At 46.4% G+C, this 14,493-nt stretch overlaps 1 protein-coding gene across 1 annotated transcript in view; it reads left to right on the forward strand.

Moving 5' to 3' along the window:
* Positions 1-458: 458 nt before the first annotated feature.
* Positions 459-14,493, forward strand: part of LOXL2 (lysyl oxidase like 2) — a 52,184-nt gene continuing 38,149 nt past the window's right edge. Inside the window, exons 1-3 of the mRNA XM_075444590.1 lie at positions 459-570; positions 10,902-11,341; positions 13,807-13,982. Of these exons, the coding sequence (XP_075300705.1) occupies positions 10,981-11,341; positions 13,807-13,982 (537 nt within the window). The 5' untranslated portion in view covers positions 459-570; positions 10,902-10,980. The remainder of the gene's footprint in view (positions 571-10,901; positions 11,342-13,806; positions 13,983-14,493) is intronic.

Raw genomic sequence — 14,493 nt, forward strand, 5'->3', positions numbered from 1 at the left:
GGTGGGCGATACCTGAGCAGCCGGGGTGCTGCAAACTCTCCATGCTGTAGAGAGGGGTGTAAGCTGGAAGATGCCGCGCTGTAAGACCCTGCGCTCCTCTGTGCGTGTAGAGTGCTGGGTGCTGTGAGGCTCGGAATCGAATTGGGGTGCTGAAAAACTGCCGTGACCGCGCTGCATTATCTAGCACCGGTACCAATATGGTTCTCGGTATTTGTTCTCTAGGAACGTCGAGAGAAAGCATTTGCATTCCTAATCCACCTTCTTCCTTACAGCTCTGGCTAGGTTTCCCCCCATTTCTTTTCTGTTCGCAGCACTTCTGCTCGGGTTACAAGACAAGCCCATGATCTCACCCGCTAGGAGCCGAGGCCGAAGGGGCTGGCTCTGGGGAGGGGTTTGCTTGCCTAAATTTGCCAGGAAGCAGCAGCCTCTTGCAGCAGATTTCTCTGCCTGCAGGATATTTTCCAGCGCAGAGGGGACCACTCGGACGGCGCGCTCAGCCCAGAAGAAAGAACTTCATGAAGCGCGACGAGACGGAGGTGACCCCCGGCACAGCCCACCACTAACTCCCAGGTAAACCAGTCCCGCCGAGGCTGCATGCCAAGCGGTGGCATTGCTGCCAGCCATCAAGGAGCTGAGGGATTAATTTAAACACTTCTAACCTTCTCTTGCTTCGGGGCTGAAAGTTTGATTTCACTTCTTCCTTTTTCTCTTTGAACGTATTTTCTTCCTCTCCCATCAGTTTGTTGATACAGTAGATGTTTAGTCATAACAGGCTGGGAAGAAGATAGATGTTTCTTCTAATGCTTGTCCCCTGAGACTTCATTTGGCAGGGGAGGGACAACACAGATATTCAGTGACACTTTGCAAAGATATTGCAACAAAGTTTACAGATTTTCTCTCCTTGCTTGCTGGCGGGCACGCACAGATGAAATAAAGACATGCTGCAAACTGTCTACAAGTTCAGGCAACGCATATTCTGTGATATTATTAAAATATGTTTGATTTAGACTAGAAAGCTACAGTACATGCCATCAACATTGTGTAAATGTTACCAGATAAACTTCAGAAGCTGTTTAAATTTTCCTCTCTCAGTAACTGTGCTCTTTAAGAGGAAAAGGCTTCAGTGCAGATGTTTCCCATCAGCAGAAGGTGCAAACAGTTCTGTCCCCAGTTAAGAAACTTTTCTGCTGTCATTGCTTGGGATTCGCAGCCCCTTGGAAAGCAGCCCTCAGCTTACCAGCAGCTTTCTCCAGGCTGTTGTATCACGCAGCGATCGCAGAAGTTTTCGGGATGACTCCAGGGTATGGTGTGGTATCCACCTGAAAGGTTGCGGCACAGAAACATGGGATGTTTCTGTCTGGAATTAGCACAGCCCAGGCTGAGCTCCGATTCTTCAGCATGCACACAAACAGCTCTGCCTTCTTTTAAATTATTTTTGTTGTTTATTTTAAACAGCTGTTCCTGTGTATGGGTAAGAAAAGATGTAAAGACCAAAATAGTTTAGAAGACTATAGAGAAAGATCCTAGTTTGGCTACTGGGAGCTTAGTAGGAAAACTAGCATCTCTATTATCAACTTGTAAAGAAGACATTGCAGTGCTTTTAGATTTGTTCTGAATAAGGGCTGAAAACCATTGCTTTAGGGTTCCTACCTGCCAGTTTCATTTCATCTGTATTGAACCACCCACAGTGGTGGAATTTCCTTGGTTGGAAGCTAGAGAGCAGTTAGCAAACATAAAATGAAATATTGGCGTGAACTACTGTAATAGCAAAGCTTATAGGGAGCAACCACATCTTCAATGTAGTGTGCTGGGTGCCTGTTCCTGCAGGAATGAGTTCAAGTGGTCTTAGTTCAAAGTGCAGGATGAGGTTGGAAAGCACCCTCAAAAATGTGTTACTAATATGAAGATGAACACCTCAGTCGGGTGGTGATGAGCTCAAGATAAGCTGAATGTTGTCTGCTCTCCAGTCAAATCCGGTGCGGTGCTTTGTGAGTGCCGAGATGAGGTCTTTACAAAAACCTTCAGGAAAGCTTTAGCAGCTTGGAAAAGCATCGAGACTCTCTTGGGTCTTGGTGGATGTAGTAGAGGACCATGCCTTTGTCTTCAGCAGGGTGATTTGCTAGAGAAGCCATGCGTTCCGCTGAAAGCGCTATCCTTTGGCAAGTTATGCGGAGACCCCAAAATGCATTCCTAGTAACGTTCTCTGGGCTTTTCCCAATAGTTTGACTCTCAAGTTCATTGTCTTCACCTTACTTTACCGCTAACTTCCCTTCTGTTTTTTCTGTTTCTTGCTTTTGTTTGTTTTAATCTTTTATTCTTTTTCCTCCTGAACTGTTTCATACTGTTCTTGGTGCTGTTTAAAATCAGAGTGAGGGCTTTTCTTGGAGACCACAGCTCCAGTGGATGGAATGATTCAGCAGACCAACCAGTGAGTGGGCTTGCAAAGTGCTTTCTGTGAAATGCTCTGGGAGCGTGCACGCAGATAGATATTCACTGTGAATGTCTGCAAATATACACACTGATGAGGAAGGGTCCTGCTCCTAGTCTGTTGTAATGCTGAGGGAAGCTTGTTATTTCAAGGAATATTTCATAGAAAAAACAACGTGCTGTTCTGAAGTCAACCTGTCCTGCATCTGCACTGCTGATGGGTTACACTGCGTTAATTAAGACAGCATTACCCAGCGGTATGAGGGGTACCTCCTTCTCTGAGGATACCTACTATTTGCTAATGCTCTCCACACTTAGGTCATGCACATATGTGTTTGGGTTCTGCGAGTGTGTGCGTCAGCTGTGGGTTTGAATGCGGTACCCTTTTGTAGGGTCTGTCTTCATGAACTACTGTTATACGTCATGAACTAACTGTGTAGGTTTCATGAGGAGTATCCTATAGCTCTAGCTGCCACTGCTGCTTTTGCTAAGTACAAACAGATTTCTTCATCATTGTGATCCATTCTACTAGTTGCAAATTAAAGAATTTATACTACTAGGCTCAAAAAAAATCACTTTTTCTGTTTAATCATCTTGGAAATAGATTTGGGAAGAAGCTCTCTTTCCTATTAAGAGTACGGCAGAAGGTCTGTGGAGCTGGCTAGGAGCCTGAGAGTTGTCATGATTCACATCTCTATGCGTCTTCATTCTCTGACACCAGGCAAAGGGAAGAGAGAAGGAAAATCAAGAACTTCCCAAAATGAAGCCTGTTTGAATAGCAGCTGTGACATGGAGAGAAGATGCTGCGTGTGTCCACGTGATCCTCAGCAAAGGTTTTTTTTTTGCCTTCTAGGGTAAATAAATGCATCAAGGGGCTAAAACTGAAAGCAAATGTGAATTGCTTCAGCTGAAGAAGCAGGCCTGAGAAGAGAGTGCAGCCTGGAACTGGAAGCTGTAAGAAGTGTTCGGCTGAGCCCTCTCACAAACGTGACAACCAAGGACCTGGGTGTTTGGCCCTGCAAAAGTTGCTGTGTCCGTGCAACTTTGGAGTGCAGCACACTTCTAAACATGAGGGTCTCCTACATCTAATCAAATAATGATGCAAAGGGCTTTGGTCAGGGAACTTCCACAAACACTGATTTTTCTGTTAGACTCATAGCTGTCTTTAAAGAAAACATGAGTACAAGTGCCTTTTCTTTCCTGCCCTCCCAACTAGTGTGTTTGTCTGTCAGAGCTTCTCTTCTTGTGTCTAGCTCCAGTGGCAAGTGATGGCAAGCAACACACATTCCTGGGCTATCTGCATCTTTTTTTGCTGTCTGTTCTAGTTTCTCCTTGTCAGCTGGCAAGCACTCCAAACTGTTTTCTGTTCCAGGTAGCACACACTTGAGTTAAGCTTTTTAGGAGGGGAAAAAACAAGTGGGCATGTATGTAGGTATGTTTGAATAGGAAGCAGAGGCCAGAAGATTCCTTATTAATCATTAAATAATATTGTTTCTCTCCTGAGTGAGAGCTTGTGGGTCTAAAGTCGTGGCATGTCTATAGCTTTGGATGGTGGGAGCTTTACCTCTGGTGTGAGAGGGCCTACTGGGACTTTACCCTCTCTTCCCCTGCAGCATCCCAACAGACTGCAAGCAGGAAATTGCATTTGGTAGCTTCCCTGACGTAGACAACTGCTGAATTTGCTACTGGTTGCCCTTGGCCAGGTTGCAATAATGTGCGATTCTGTGATTCTTAAGGTAGCTCTTAGCTCCCTGGTAGCAGGTTTCAGTTTCTGAGCAGTGACAGCTCTCTCAAATGATTTATGAAAGCCCTACGCTAATCGGAGAGCCTCAGGGAGCCCGAGTGAAAGGGCTGAGCAAATGGCAACGGCTCAGTGGTATTGGCTAACGGGCATCGGTTCTTTTCTCTGCAACTGCGAAGAGAATTCCAGAGGAAATGTCTTCCTCGGAGTGATCACTAGCAGATGACGTTGCCATCCTTCTGGCTTGTGGAGTCTCTGGATTTATAACATAACAAAAGGTTGTCTTGAAATTATTTCTGCTGCCCTGCTTGTTCTGGGCTCTGCTTTGAATTCCATACAGCATTGTACTGAAAAAAAAACGCTTTAGTTTTTGGTTCGGATGTCTCCAGCAGCATTTCAGCTTTCTTCAGTCATTCAGCTTCCCCCTTCTGTACGCTCTTTGGATTGCCTTAGCCGCCTCTCCCGAGAGCGGCTGTGTGCTGGCCACAGCAGGGGCTGGCCTGGCCCGCTGGGTGTAGCAGGATGGTATCTCATCCCCGAGGAAGCTGTCCCGGTGACAGAGCACTCTACGCAAGTTTTGTTGTCGAGTCCATGCCATTCTTCTGTGCTCCAAGGCAGGTTCAGTGACGCTGCAGTCAGTCTGAAGGATGCCTGGGGGTTTCTAGGAAGAGGGTTAGGAGTGGTGGTGGCTTTTCTGATCACCACTGTCAGTCTATCTGCTTAACTGTGTCCGCTCCTTAACCACTCGGTAAGTGCTGGTCTTGCATTGCTCCTCTAGCTGATGGGTCTTTTCTGTAGGTTTGGGTTTATTGCCATTGCTTGGTATATCTGGCACTGCCAGTGACTTCTGTGTCTTAGTGTGACACTTCACTTTGTCAGAGTGTGGATGAGAGGGCTCTCATTCGCAGCTTTCAACGGGAATTTAATCTACAAAAGCGTTAGCCCTAGTGCCTGCGGCAGGGCTGAGTCTCTTGGAACAGAGGGAGAATGTATCTGAGCTCTCGCCCAAGCGAGCGGTAGCGTTTGTATTCCCTTTAATAGTGCTGGAGAGGGGCCCAATGCCAGCTGCCCTTGCGTTGGCTGGAGAGCTGCTTCTGTGGTAGTGGGAAGCCCTGTCCCTGCCCCATGGCTGTGCCTGCTGCGGGGCGTGTGAGCACGCCCGAGGAATGCACTGTGGGCAACGGGGCGCGGAATTGGCAACACAGGGCGTGCGATTCATGCAGGACTGTTTCAAGTGGCTGGATACCAATTGTTTGGTGCTCCTGGCCAAGACCCAGGCGTGCCAGCGGTGGTCAGAGCACTAATTGTCGCTTCCTCCTGATGGATGCCAAGCCAAACAGAGCATTGCTGGATCTCCGGTCACAAAGGACTCCAGTCAACCACTCAAGACTTTCCTTTTGCTGTCTGGATAAGGATGGGAGCAGGAAAGCTGGTGCTTCTGGTTTTCTCTGAGCTGATCTACTGTCTGGATGACTTGGTGAAATTATAAAAGGGGTCCTTGCTGGCAGGAGCAAGCTTTTGATTTGGGAGATGAATAGCTGATTAGTTTCACCTGACGAATTCTCTGAAGAAGTAAAAGCTCAGTATTACTTTGAAATGAAACTATACGGCCTCAAGTAGTGTCAGAGGAGGTTTAGATTGGATATTGGGAAAGATTTCTTTACTGAAAGAGTTGTGAAGCCTTGGACCAGGCTGCCCAGGGCGGTGGTGGAGTCCCCATCCATGGAGGGGTTCAAAAAACGTGTAGATATTGCACTTCGGGACATGGTTTAGCAGGCATGGGGGTGATGGGTTGATGGTTGGACTTTATGATCTTAGAGGTCTTTTCCAATCTTAATGATTCTGTGATTCTATTGCACGTTTCCCTGTAGGCCTGTGTCCATCTGTTCCCTTCAAGACTTTAGGCTGGAGTCCTGAAAAGGGCTGAGTCAGCAGGTAGCGGGAGCATGCCTTAAAGCCTTAAATTACATGTTAATGTGCTGATGGAGAATCATCTTATGGCCTGAAGTACAGGATGGGGAGCCAGGAGACCTGGAGTATTTTCCTGGCTTCTCCACTGACTTTCTTCAATAGTTTTTTAATGCTTTGTCTTGGATTCTTTTGAATGGGGAGACCAGAATATATACTTTTAGGATTACGTCATTAATGAATCTGGAGGCTGTTAAAGAGAGGGTGTAAGGGGAGGAATGAGCCCTACAATAAAGGGAATAGCCAGCACAAACCAAACATCCTGCAAATGCAAGCCCAGATTTGTTGTTAGGCAACTGTTGTTGCAGTTTTCTTTGAGACTTGGGGAAAAAATGTGTCCAAATCTTGGTCACAGCAGCAGAGGAGTGGGTTTACTTTAAACTTTTCCGTATTAAATTTTTTTGTGGCTTGTAATGATGCTGCAATAAATCTGTGTGTGTGTGTGTGCATTTGGCTCCTATCTGATACTGTGTTTTCTTCTTTAAATGCTCTCGAGTGAGCCTGTTGCTGAACCATCAGTGCTGTCATTGGAGAGCAGTGATAGTTTTCTTGGATACTGATACAGTAAAACTAAAGTCTTGGAGCTAAGGAGAGAGATTTCAGGAGAAGCCAGGAAAGAATAAATGAGGGACTCGTGTGGCTGTTGTGCTGTGGCATGAAAGAGGGGGTGTAAAACTTTCTGTGCTGCTTTATCAGTCCTCTAGACCAGTCCAGTGCTACTGCTTGTCTGGTCTCACAAGAACTGACCCACGTGGTGTGGACGGATGCCTCTGCCAGATGATGCCCAAACCTCTCTGGTGCTGTAGCTCCCTGTTGTCCCCCCTGACCCATCTCGATAGGAGACAGAAAGCTGAGAGCCCTTTTCTGTACTGGGTGGCTTCCTGGGACACTGCTGGGCACACTGGGCTCCTGAAGTTTCCCCATCGTACCTGGGCTGCTGCTTCTTGTGGAAGTACTAAAATATGCCGGTGTTCAAATTCCACTGGCTTCTGCTTTTCCTGACATCGTGACTTCGTCTGAATAGTTTCTCTTAAGGACCTCAATAAACAAGACCTCTGGGTATGGAAGGTTTTATTTCTGGGGCGATGCAAACACTGTGAAAGCTTTGCTGTCTGAATGTGTAACTATTTTGCCGTGGGTGGTAATATGACCTGCAGGAAAAGTGGACTGTGGTTGCTAGTACACACTGCAGCGTTGTCTCCTGAAGCCCGTAGGATTGCTGCTGTTCTGATCTTATGGAGAATTCCTCCAGGATTTGCTTCCACAGGTGGAATGAGACTAGCAGGAGATTTCTGAATGAAATTTCTATGCCCTGAGCACAAAAACGTGCGCGCCCTGAGTCGTTTTCCTTGGCAAAAGTGTGGGGTTGTGTTCGTACAGGCTTGTTAAAATGCCTTTTTGCTAGTCAAACCTGCCTCTGCGGAGCAAGGGGCTCTTAGGCGACCTTATCCTCCCTCACCAAGTTTTCTTTGGTTCTGTAGTGAATGGTGGGCTGGTTTCTGTGGTTTTTTCATTAGTTTTGCCTGACTCCAAAAGTCTCTAAGCTTTTGGGGAACGAAAGCAAACCTGCTTGCAGTTGCCTGTTGGAGTCTTGGGGCTCCTGGGTAGTCTGACTCAGCAAGGCTTTGCCAAGAGTGAAAGTTACGCCTAGTGTATTTACTACAACCTAAATTAGTACCTCCCTGACTAATCTTGGTATCAGTTAAGGTAACCTGGAAGTCTGTTGTGAACCACCTCCTCCTCCCCTACAGCTGCTCACGAACCAGGAGGTCTCCCAGTGCTGTGACTCTCTGAAAGGCTCTGGCATCTTGCGGTGCTCCATCTGCTTTATTAATTAACACCTCGGGGAGCACCGCTCTTGGCTGGTAACTATTACATCCTGCCTGTGAATGGCTTCCCAAACTGTTGTGTCTTTTGGCTGAAGTCCTTCAGTAAAATGACTTGAGAGCTTTGGTTTGAATAGAAAGCAGCCCTGGAAACGGGCGTTGCACAGCTTTTAGCTATTCCTTGGCCTCTGGTCATGAAAGACCCCTCTTCACCCGAGCGCAGAGCTGACCGCTGGCCGTTGTTTGCTTTGGCACAAGAGGGATGAGCGAAACATGCTGACCTGCTGGTTACGCGCTCTTTGTTGATCCTTTGCTCTTGTAAAACATTCTTATTTAGTTTACTGTTGAGCTTTCTGGAGTATCGTAAGCCAAAACTGTAACCTAGAGGGGAATTTGGCGTATTCTGTTAATCACACTGACATGTGCTCTGAGCTCTTGAGAGCTCGAGATCTTTCAGCCGTGACTGTAAGGCTACTCACTGCACGTTATCTGCCTTTGCCTTCTCGGATCTCCTTCCTGTGGCTGTGTGCCGCGCAGCAAGACCATCCCGACGCTTCAGGCGGTCCCAGCAGCGTGTGAACAGAGCACTGCGTTCTTGCGCGCCATGGGAAAGCTGCAGTGACTTCTTTTGAAACCTGACTGTGTAGCTTTCAGCTAAGTCAGGGCCCTGCTACCCCTCATCGTAGTTTTTGGAGAGAGATTGTTTCAGTCCAGCTTAGTTTTTGATGAATATTTGCTGAGGCTTTTAAAGTCCAATTTATGCAGTAGCAAGAAATAATAGCTGTGTAAAATGAAGTAGGTCAAAACGGGTGCTTAAAGATGATTAAAACTGAAAAAGCAGTTTTTTTCTGAAAACTACTAGGCATGTGGTTCTGCTAGACTTGAAGTCTGACACCCCTCCTCTGGTATTCTTGCTGATAACTAACACATGTTATTCTCCTCTGTTATGATCTGACTAAGGGGGATACTCTCATTTTTGCATACTGTTCGTGGCAATTGCTCTGCCCGTGTGTTTATACTCTGGGCTAAAAACCATCTTGTATCCATGAAAAACGTTGTGAGAGGTTTCTTTTGAAATCAGCGCTGGTAGGTATTGAAGTCAGGCATGTCAGACTAGTATGAATGTGTCTTGACTCGGGCAGCTTTTATTTTTAAAGAACCCATGTGTCCTGCCCCGTTGACTGCATTTGCTTTGGGAAATCCCCTTTGTTTGCTGCGAGGGGAGCAGCCTTGTGACAGCAGTGGTACTTCCTTCCTTCCTCCCTTCCCCTCCGACTCTCTCTGACGTGGGGCAGGACTTTATTTCTTTCTCAGCCTCACCTCCTGACCTGCGAAGAATTGAAAAATACGTTATTTCCATAGCAGTATTTCTCCGAATGCCTGATGAAAATTTACAGATCTCAGTCTTGTGAAACCAATCTGAAAGTACGTGGCTTCTTGAAACCAAATGTTTCTTTTCCAAGAATTTTTTGCCATATATTCCCACCCCACAGTCCGATTTAGTTGGACCTGTTGTAAAGACTCCCCTTACTTTTCCCATTTCCTCCCCTGATGTCCAATGCTAGACTTTTAATCCCTATGCTTTCTATTTCATTTGTCTATTCCTTAGGCAAATGCCTTTCATCCCCAGGTCTCAAAGCGCTTCAGCAGGAAGCTCTTGATCACCAGCCCTGTTTAACACAAGGGGAAACTGAGGTACAGCCCTGGAAGTGACCTGCCTAAGGTCACACAGGAGGTCAGTGTCAGAGCTGAGGTTTTAACCGATGTCTCTTGAATTTCAGGCTCATTGCCTGGGATTTCTGATACATTTCCTCATGAAGCAGCTTGAAAGGCTGGTTAATGTGTTTTTGCTCTGTCTGCATACGAGTATGTGATCTTCTGGTCGTTTTTTAGGGATAGCCAAGACCTAGCAAAAATACTGGAGGATTTTAGCTTCTGGATATCTGGATTTGGAGCCAAGTCCTTCCCCCTTCTCCCTCGCCTTTGGTGGTTGCCAGGAAATGATGGAGCTTTAAAGGGCTGGGGAGCTTTTTCCCACTGCGCTTTGGCATTGCTTCATTTGGAAACTATTGAACCCTCAACCCCCACGTGTGCTGCTGGACCACTCCGTGTGCCGGGTGCCTGAGTGAAGGCTGGGGAGTACGTGAGCGGGAAGTGGGCAGAAAAGGGCTGGGATTTAACCTCTGCACAGCATCTGGATGAGTCAAAAAGTTGCTGGCTCATACCTTATATGAGTTGTTTTTTTAAGGATGTAGCACTTGTATGACAAGTCAGTCCCTATGCAGACTTGGCAACCAAAAACTGGAGACTATTAGCCACTACCCCATTGAACAGCCAAGGTTGGCCAAGACTACTTCTGCAAAGTGTCTGTGTACAGTGACATGTTGATGCTCTACAGATGAAACCAGATGCGCAGTGACAGAAAGAAGTCTTCTGCCATCATATTGGGAAAACAGACTTCAATATAAATACCTCACTTCTGATCCTACTGTCATACATTTCATTACCTTTCTGGTTTTTCACTGTTTAAGTGATGGGTTTGGCTCCTTTATGGAAGGAGGTAAGGGAGAAAAATGGTTCACTTCTGTCCTGGTAGGATTTGAACCAAGGTTTGCTGGAGCTTGCTGGAGCCACTGAACTACTGGATATGCGAAGAAATAGGGAAATCAATTGCTAGCACTTGTAACCAGTATAATTTTGTCCTGGAAAAAAGTATTTTCTAGATGAAACTATTCAGCAAGTTAACCTAAACTTACAAATTATTTTAATGGTTTGGGGTTTTTTCAGTTCATCCACCCCACAAGAAATAATTTACTTGACTTTGGTTTTTACAGGCGGCATTGGACATAGTCTCTTCCATAGCTTTATTCCCTGCTGAAGCAAGAGATATAAAGACTGTGTCGTTACTAAGCTTTATTCAAACTTTTCTTTCATTTCAGGACAGCCACACGGTACCTACCTGCACTGGCTGGCAGCTGCTAGCAGAGGACTTGGCTCTGAGAACTGTGAGCACTGAAAATGGAAAGATTCCTGGGTTTTACCCATAACCACTGTTTCATCATGCTGTTCTTCATCTCCCTGAGCCCGCTGGGCTTTGCTCAGTATGAACACTGGCCCTACGTCCCTGGTTACCCTGAGCCACCCCCACAAGTGTACCAGCCCCCCCAGAGACCGGCAAACGTTCCCAAGATCCAGCTGCGGCTTGCAGGGCAGAAGAGAAAACACAACGAAGGCAGAGTGGAGGTGTTTTACAGCGGCGAGTGGGGCACGGTGTGCGACGATGACTTCTCCATCCATGCTGCGCACGTGGTCTGCAGGGAGCTGGGCTACGTGGAGGCAGTGTCTTGGCTACCGAGCTCAAAGTATGGAAAAGGAGAAGGTAAGGTAACTCCAGAGCAGTGGTGTTGTGCTAGCTGTCTCTCCGACCCCCAGTAATTCTTGATCTGTCAGTCAAATTTAAGATGTAGTGATATTTAGTACAATGTAACTGAAATAACTTTCAGGTGAAGCAGTGTCTCTTTAAATCAGGGTCCCATTAGATTAAACAGTTTGAGATGTTTGCTTGTTTTGACTGAAATAAGTTAAGGAATGACAAGATGAAGAGCTGAAGGACAAGATCATGGTGTGTGAGCTCTGGCAAGGGATGCTTGGGAGCAGCTGGTGGTGGATGAGAGCAGGAGGCTCTTCAGCAGCCAGTGCAGTGAGTCGAAAGGGCAGCTGTGCCCACAAGTGTAAGGTGTAGGTGGTCCATTTCCCTGTTCAAGCTTTCATTGCCTTGCGGCGAGTCAGATAGGACCTCTGAACCCTCCTTCCCCCGTTCTTTTTTTTTCCTCTGAGTTCTAAACAGACTGCCTATGCGATGCTACACAAATCTATCTTTGCCCTGTTAGCGTCTCTAGAAACACGTCTCATGTTCTGCAATGCAGACTAGCCTATGAAACCCCAAAGCAGTGTGCACGCTTCGTGTCCTATATAGGACTATATTTATAACAATCCTTTTGGACACTCAGGCTGTTTCTGGTGGGGAAAAACCATTCACCCCAAACTGTACATCCTTTCTGCTCTTTGAAATTGTACGTGATGGATGCGTGGCCAACGGCAGATTGCACCTCGTGCCCGAATACGTGCTGAACCAAGACTTTGAAAGGTGAATGTTCGTGTTATAGCAATGAATTCTTAGAATCGTAATGCTTGAGAGAGAATAGCTCTGTAATAGTATATAACTCAACAATAGTATATAACTCAACAGCTTTACTTGTTGTCTTTTGATAGGCTGTTAGTTAAATGTTGACCTACAGAGAATTTTTTATGCAAACATCGAAGCCTGGCACGCTGTTGCTGTAACCCGCAGACAGATTATTTCCCCTGCAGCAGGGATAAACGTGCTGTGTGTCTCTGACTTAGCACCACTCGTTAGTGCTCACACCTATAAACTTCCCCAGAAAAGAGCAAGCAGGCCTGAACAGTGACTTGACTGAAACGCGAAACCTTGAATGTTGTCCCAAGCTGTGGATTTTGGCTCTTGGGGCAGAGTAGGAGATTTCCGCGTGAGAAAGAGGCCGTGACATTTGAAAACAAACCAGAGCGATTGCCACGTGGTTTCACAGTAGTGAGCGTTCTCTGGATGCCAGAGTAGAGCTGGGTAAATCCTGACGCGGAGAGCCCGTGCAGGACGCGTTGTGCTTTCCTCAAGCCATGGAGCCAGGCTTTGCAGGAGCTCTTTCACTCTTTTTGCTCTCCTGTTTGGGGAGCATGGCAAGGGCTGGCAGATCCATCGTCTGGTGATGAACCAACTGAACTCGCTGGGGCTGCTGGAACAAAGCTGGGACAGCCGAGGGAAATGGCTACAGGATCTCCTAGGGGCTCTGAAGGTCGGACAGTCCTTTCTGCCCAAAGGATGTGTTATCCTTCAGACAAGCAAAGTGTCTGGGATCCTAAAATATGCAAATTGCTTGTTGGCCCTTGTTCCCTGCAATTTAGGGGGCAAATCACAGGCAGCAGTGTGTGCCCAGCACGTTTCCAAAGGGCAAATGGGCACTTCGTAAAGGTGAATCTCTGAGATGCTGTTGGGTCCTTTGCTCTCAGCTGCTGCTAGGAAAACATGACCTCAAGTTTGGAGGTGACACCTATTGATTTTTGTTGTCTTGTCATCTTAAAAGTGAGCTGTGAGGGACCTGAATTGTTAAAATATAATATGTATATATGCATGTACATGCTCATGTGCATATGCACACATGGTTTGCTGGAGGGACAGCAGTAATTACAGTCTGGAAACTGGATCTGGCAACTGGTTTTCAAAGAGCACCCAAATAACAGGAGGTTCCAATCAACAGTGGTTTGTTAAAGCTTTTGAGAAAGCCTGCTTTTGAAAAACTTAGGGCATGTAATCAAAACTTGGAGCTGTCTCCTACAAAAGAGTTAATGAGGATTCGATAAAGGAGAAATTATGTAAAGAGAAACCTTAAATACAGAAGGGATGATTTGGTGAGTATGATTAGAGGGCAAGGTCTAATCAGCCAAAGCGGGGGCACCCGGTGACACCGCTGCTCTGAAGTGGCTGTCATCAGAGGAGGTCAGTTATCACTGAGCGGGGCTGCAGTGGAGATCTGCCTCAGGCTGGTGGTATTATTTTATTACCATGCAGAGAAGGGAAAGGGAAAGCTGTGGGGCGGACCTGTTTGCAGTTGGATCGTTGATGTTCCTTAGCTTTTGATTCCAGCTTGTTTTAGTGGTAATCTCTTCCCCTAACATAGTAAGAGCACAGCAGCCTTACTTGCTTTCCTATCAGCACAATCTAGATTTACCCTCTTCGTGAGTCTCAGTTCTATTTTCTTTCCCCTTCAGGGAAAATTTGGATGGACAATGTCCACTGTAATGGCAAGGAGACCACCCTGGCAGCATGCACTTCAAATGGCTGGGGAGTAACTGACTGCAAACACACCGAAGACGTGGGAGTGGTCTGCAGTGAAAAGAGAATCCCTGGCTTCAAGTTTGACAACTCATTGCTTAACCAAATAGAGGTAAATGTGCTTAAAACTACCAGCTGCTGATCACAAGAGCCTTCTGCAGACAGGGGTGCCTGCTACTACATGTTGTAGGTTATCCCAGCTGCACACTATGGTTAAAGCAAACTCCTGACAGTGCTTCTAGATGCTGGCTAAAGATACAACTTTCAGATTTGAATTTCAGCTGTTCAGAGCATTGTATGTATAATAAGGAGAAAATATGCAATCAATTTTCAGGATTGAAAGCTGGTGTATTGTATTTCTAAAAATGTATTAGAGACACAGGATATGTGCTGTACTCATAGATCTTACACTTGGGTGACTTTGTTCTAGTACTAAATTACTGAGTTTGCTTTCCCCTGGTGCCTCCCTTTTGGTACTGGGAGCAATCTGGAGGTCTCTGGTGTAGCAGTGGGGGTCATCTGGTAGGGCTGGATTTGGAGGCGAATAGAGCTTACAACCATGGCTTGAAATGGGTTGATTTATAAGGAAAGATATAGCGAGATTTTTGCATAGTTTGACTAAG

This window comes from Opisthocomus hoazin, chromosome 28, assembly GCF_030867145.1.
Source record: "Opisthocomus hoazin isolate bOpiHoa1 chromosome 28, bOpiHoa1.hap1, whole genome shotgun sequence".
In the NCBI taxonomy this organism is placed as follows: Eukaryota; Metazoa; Chordata; class Aves; order Opisthocomiformes; family Opisthocomidae; genus Opisthocomus; species Opisthocomus hoazin.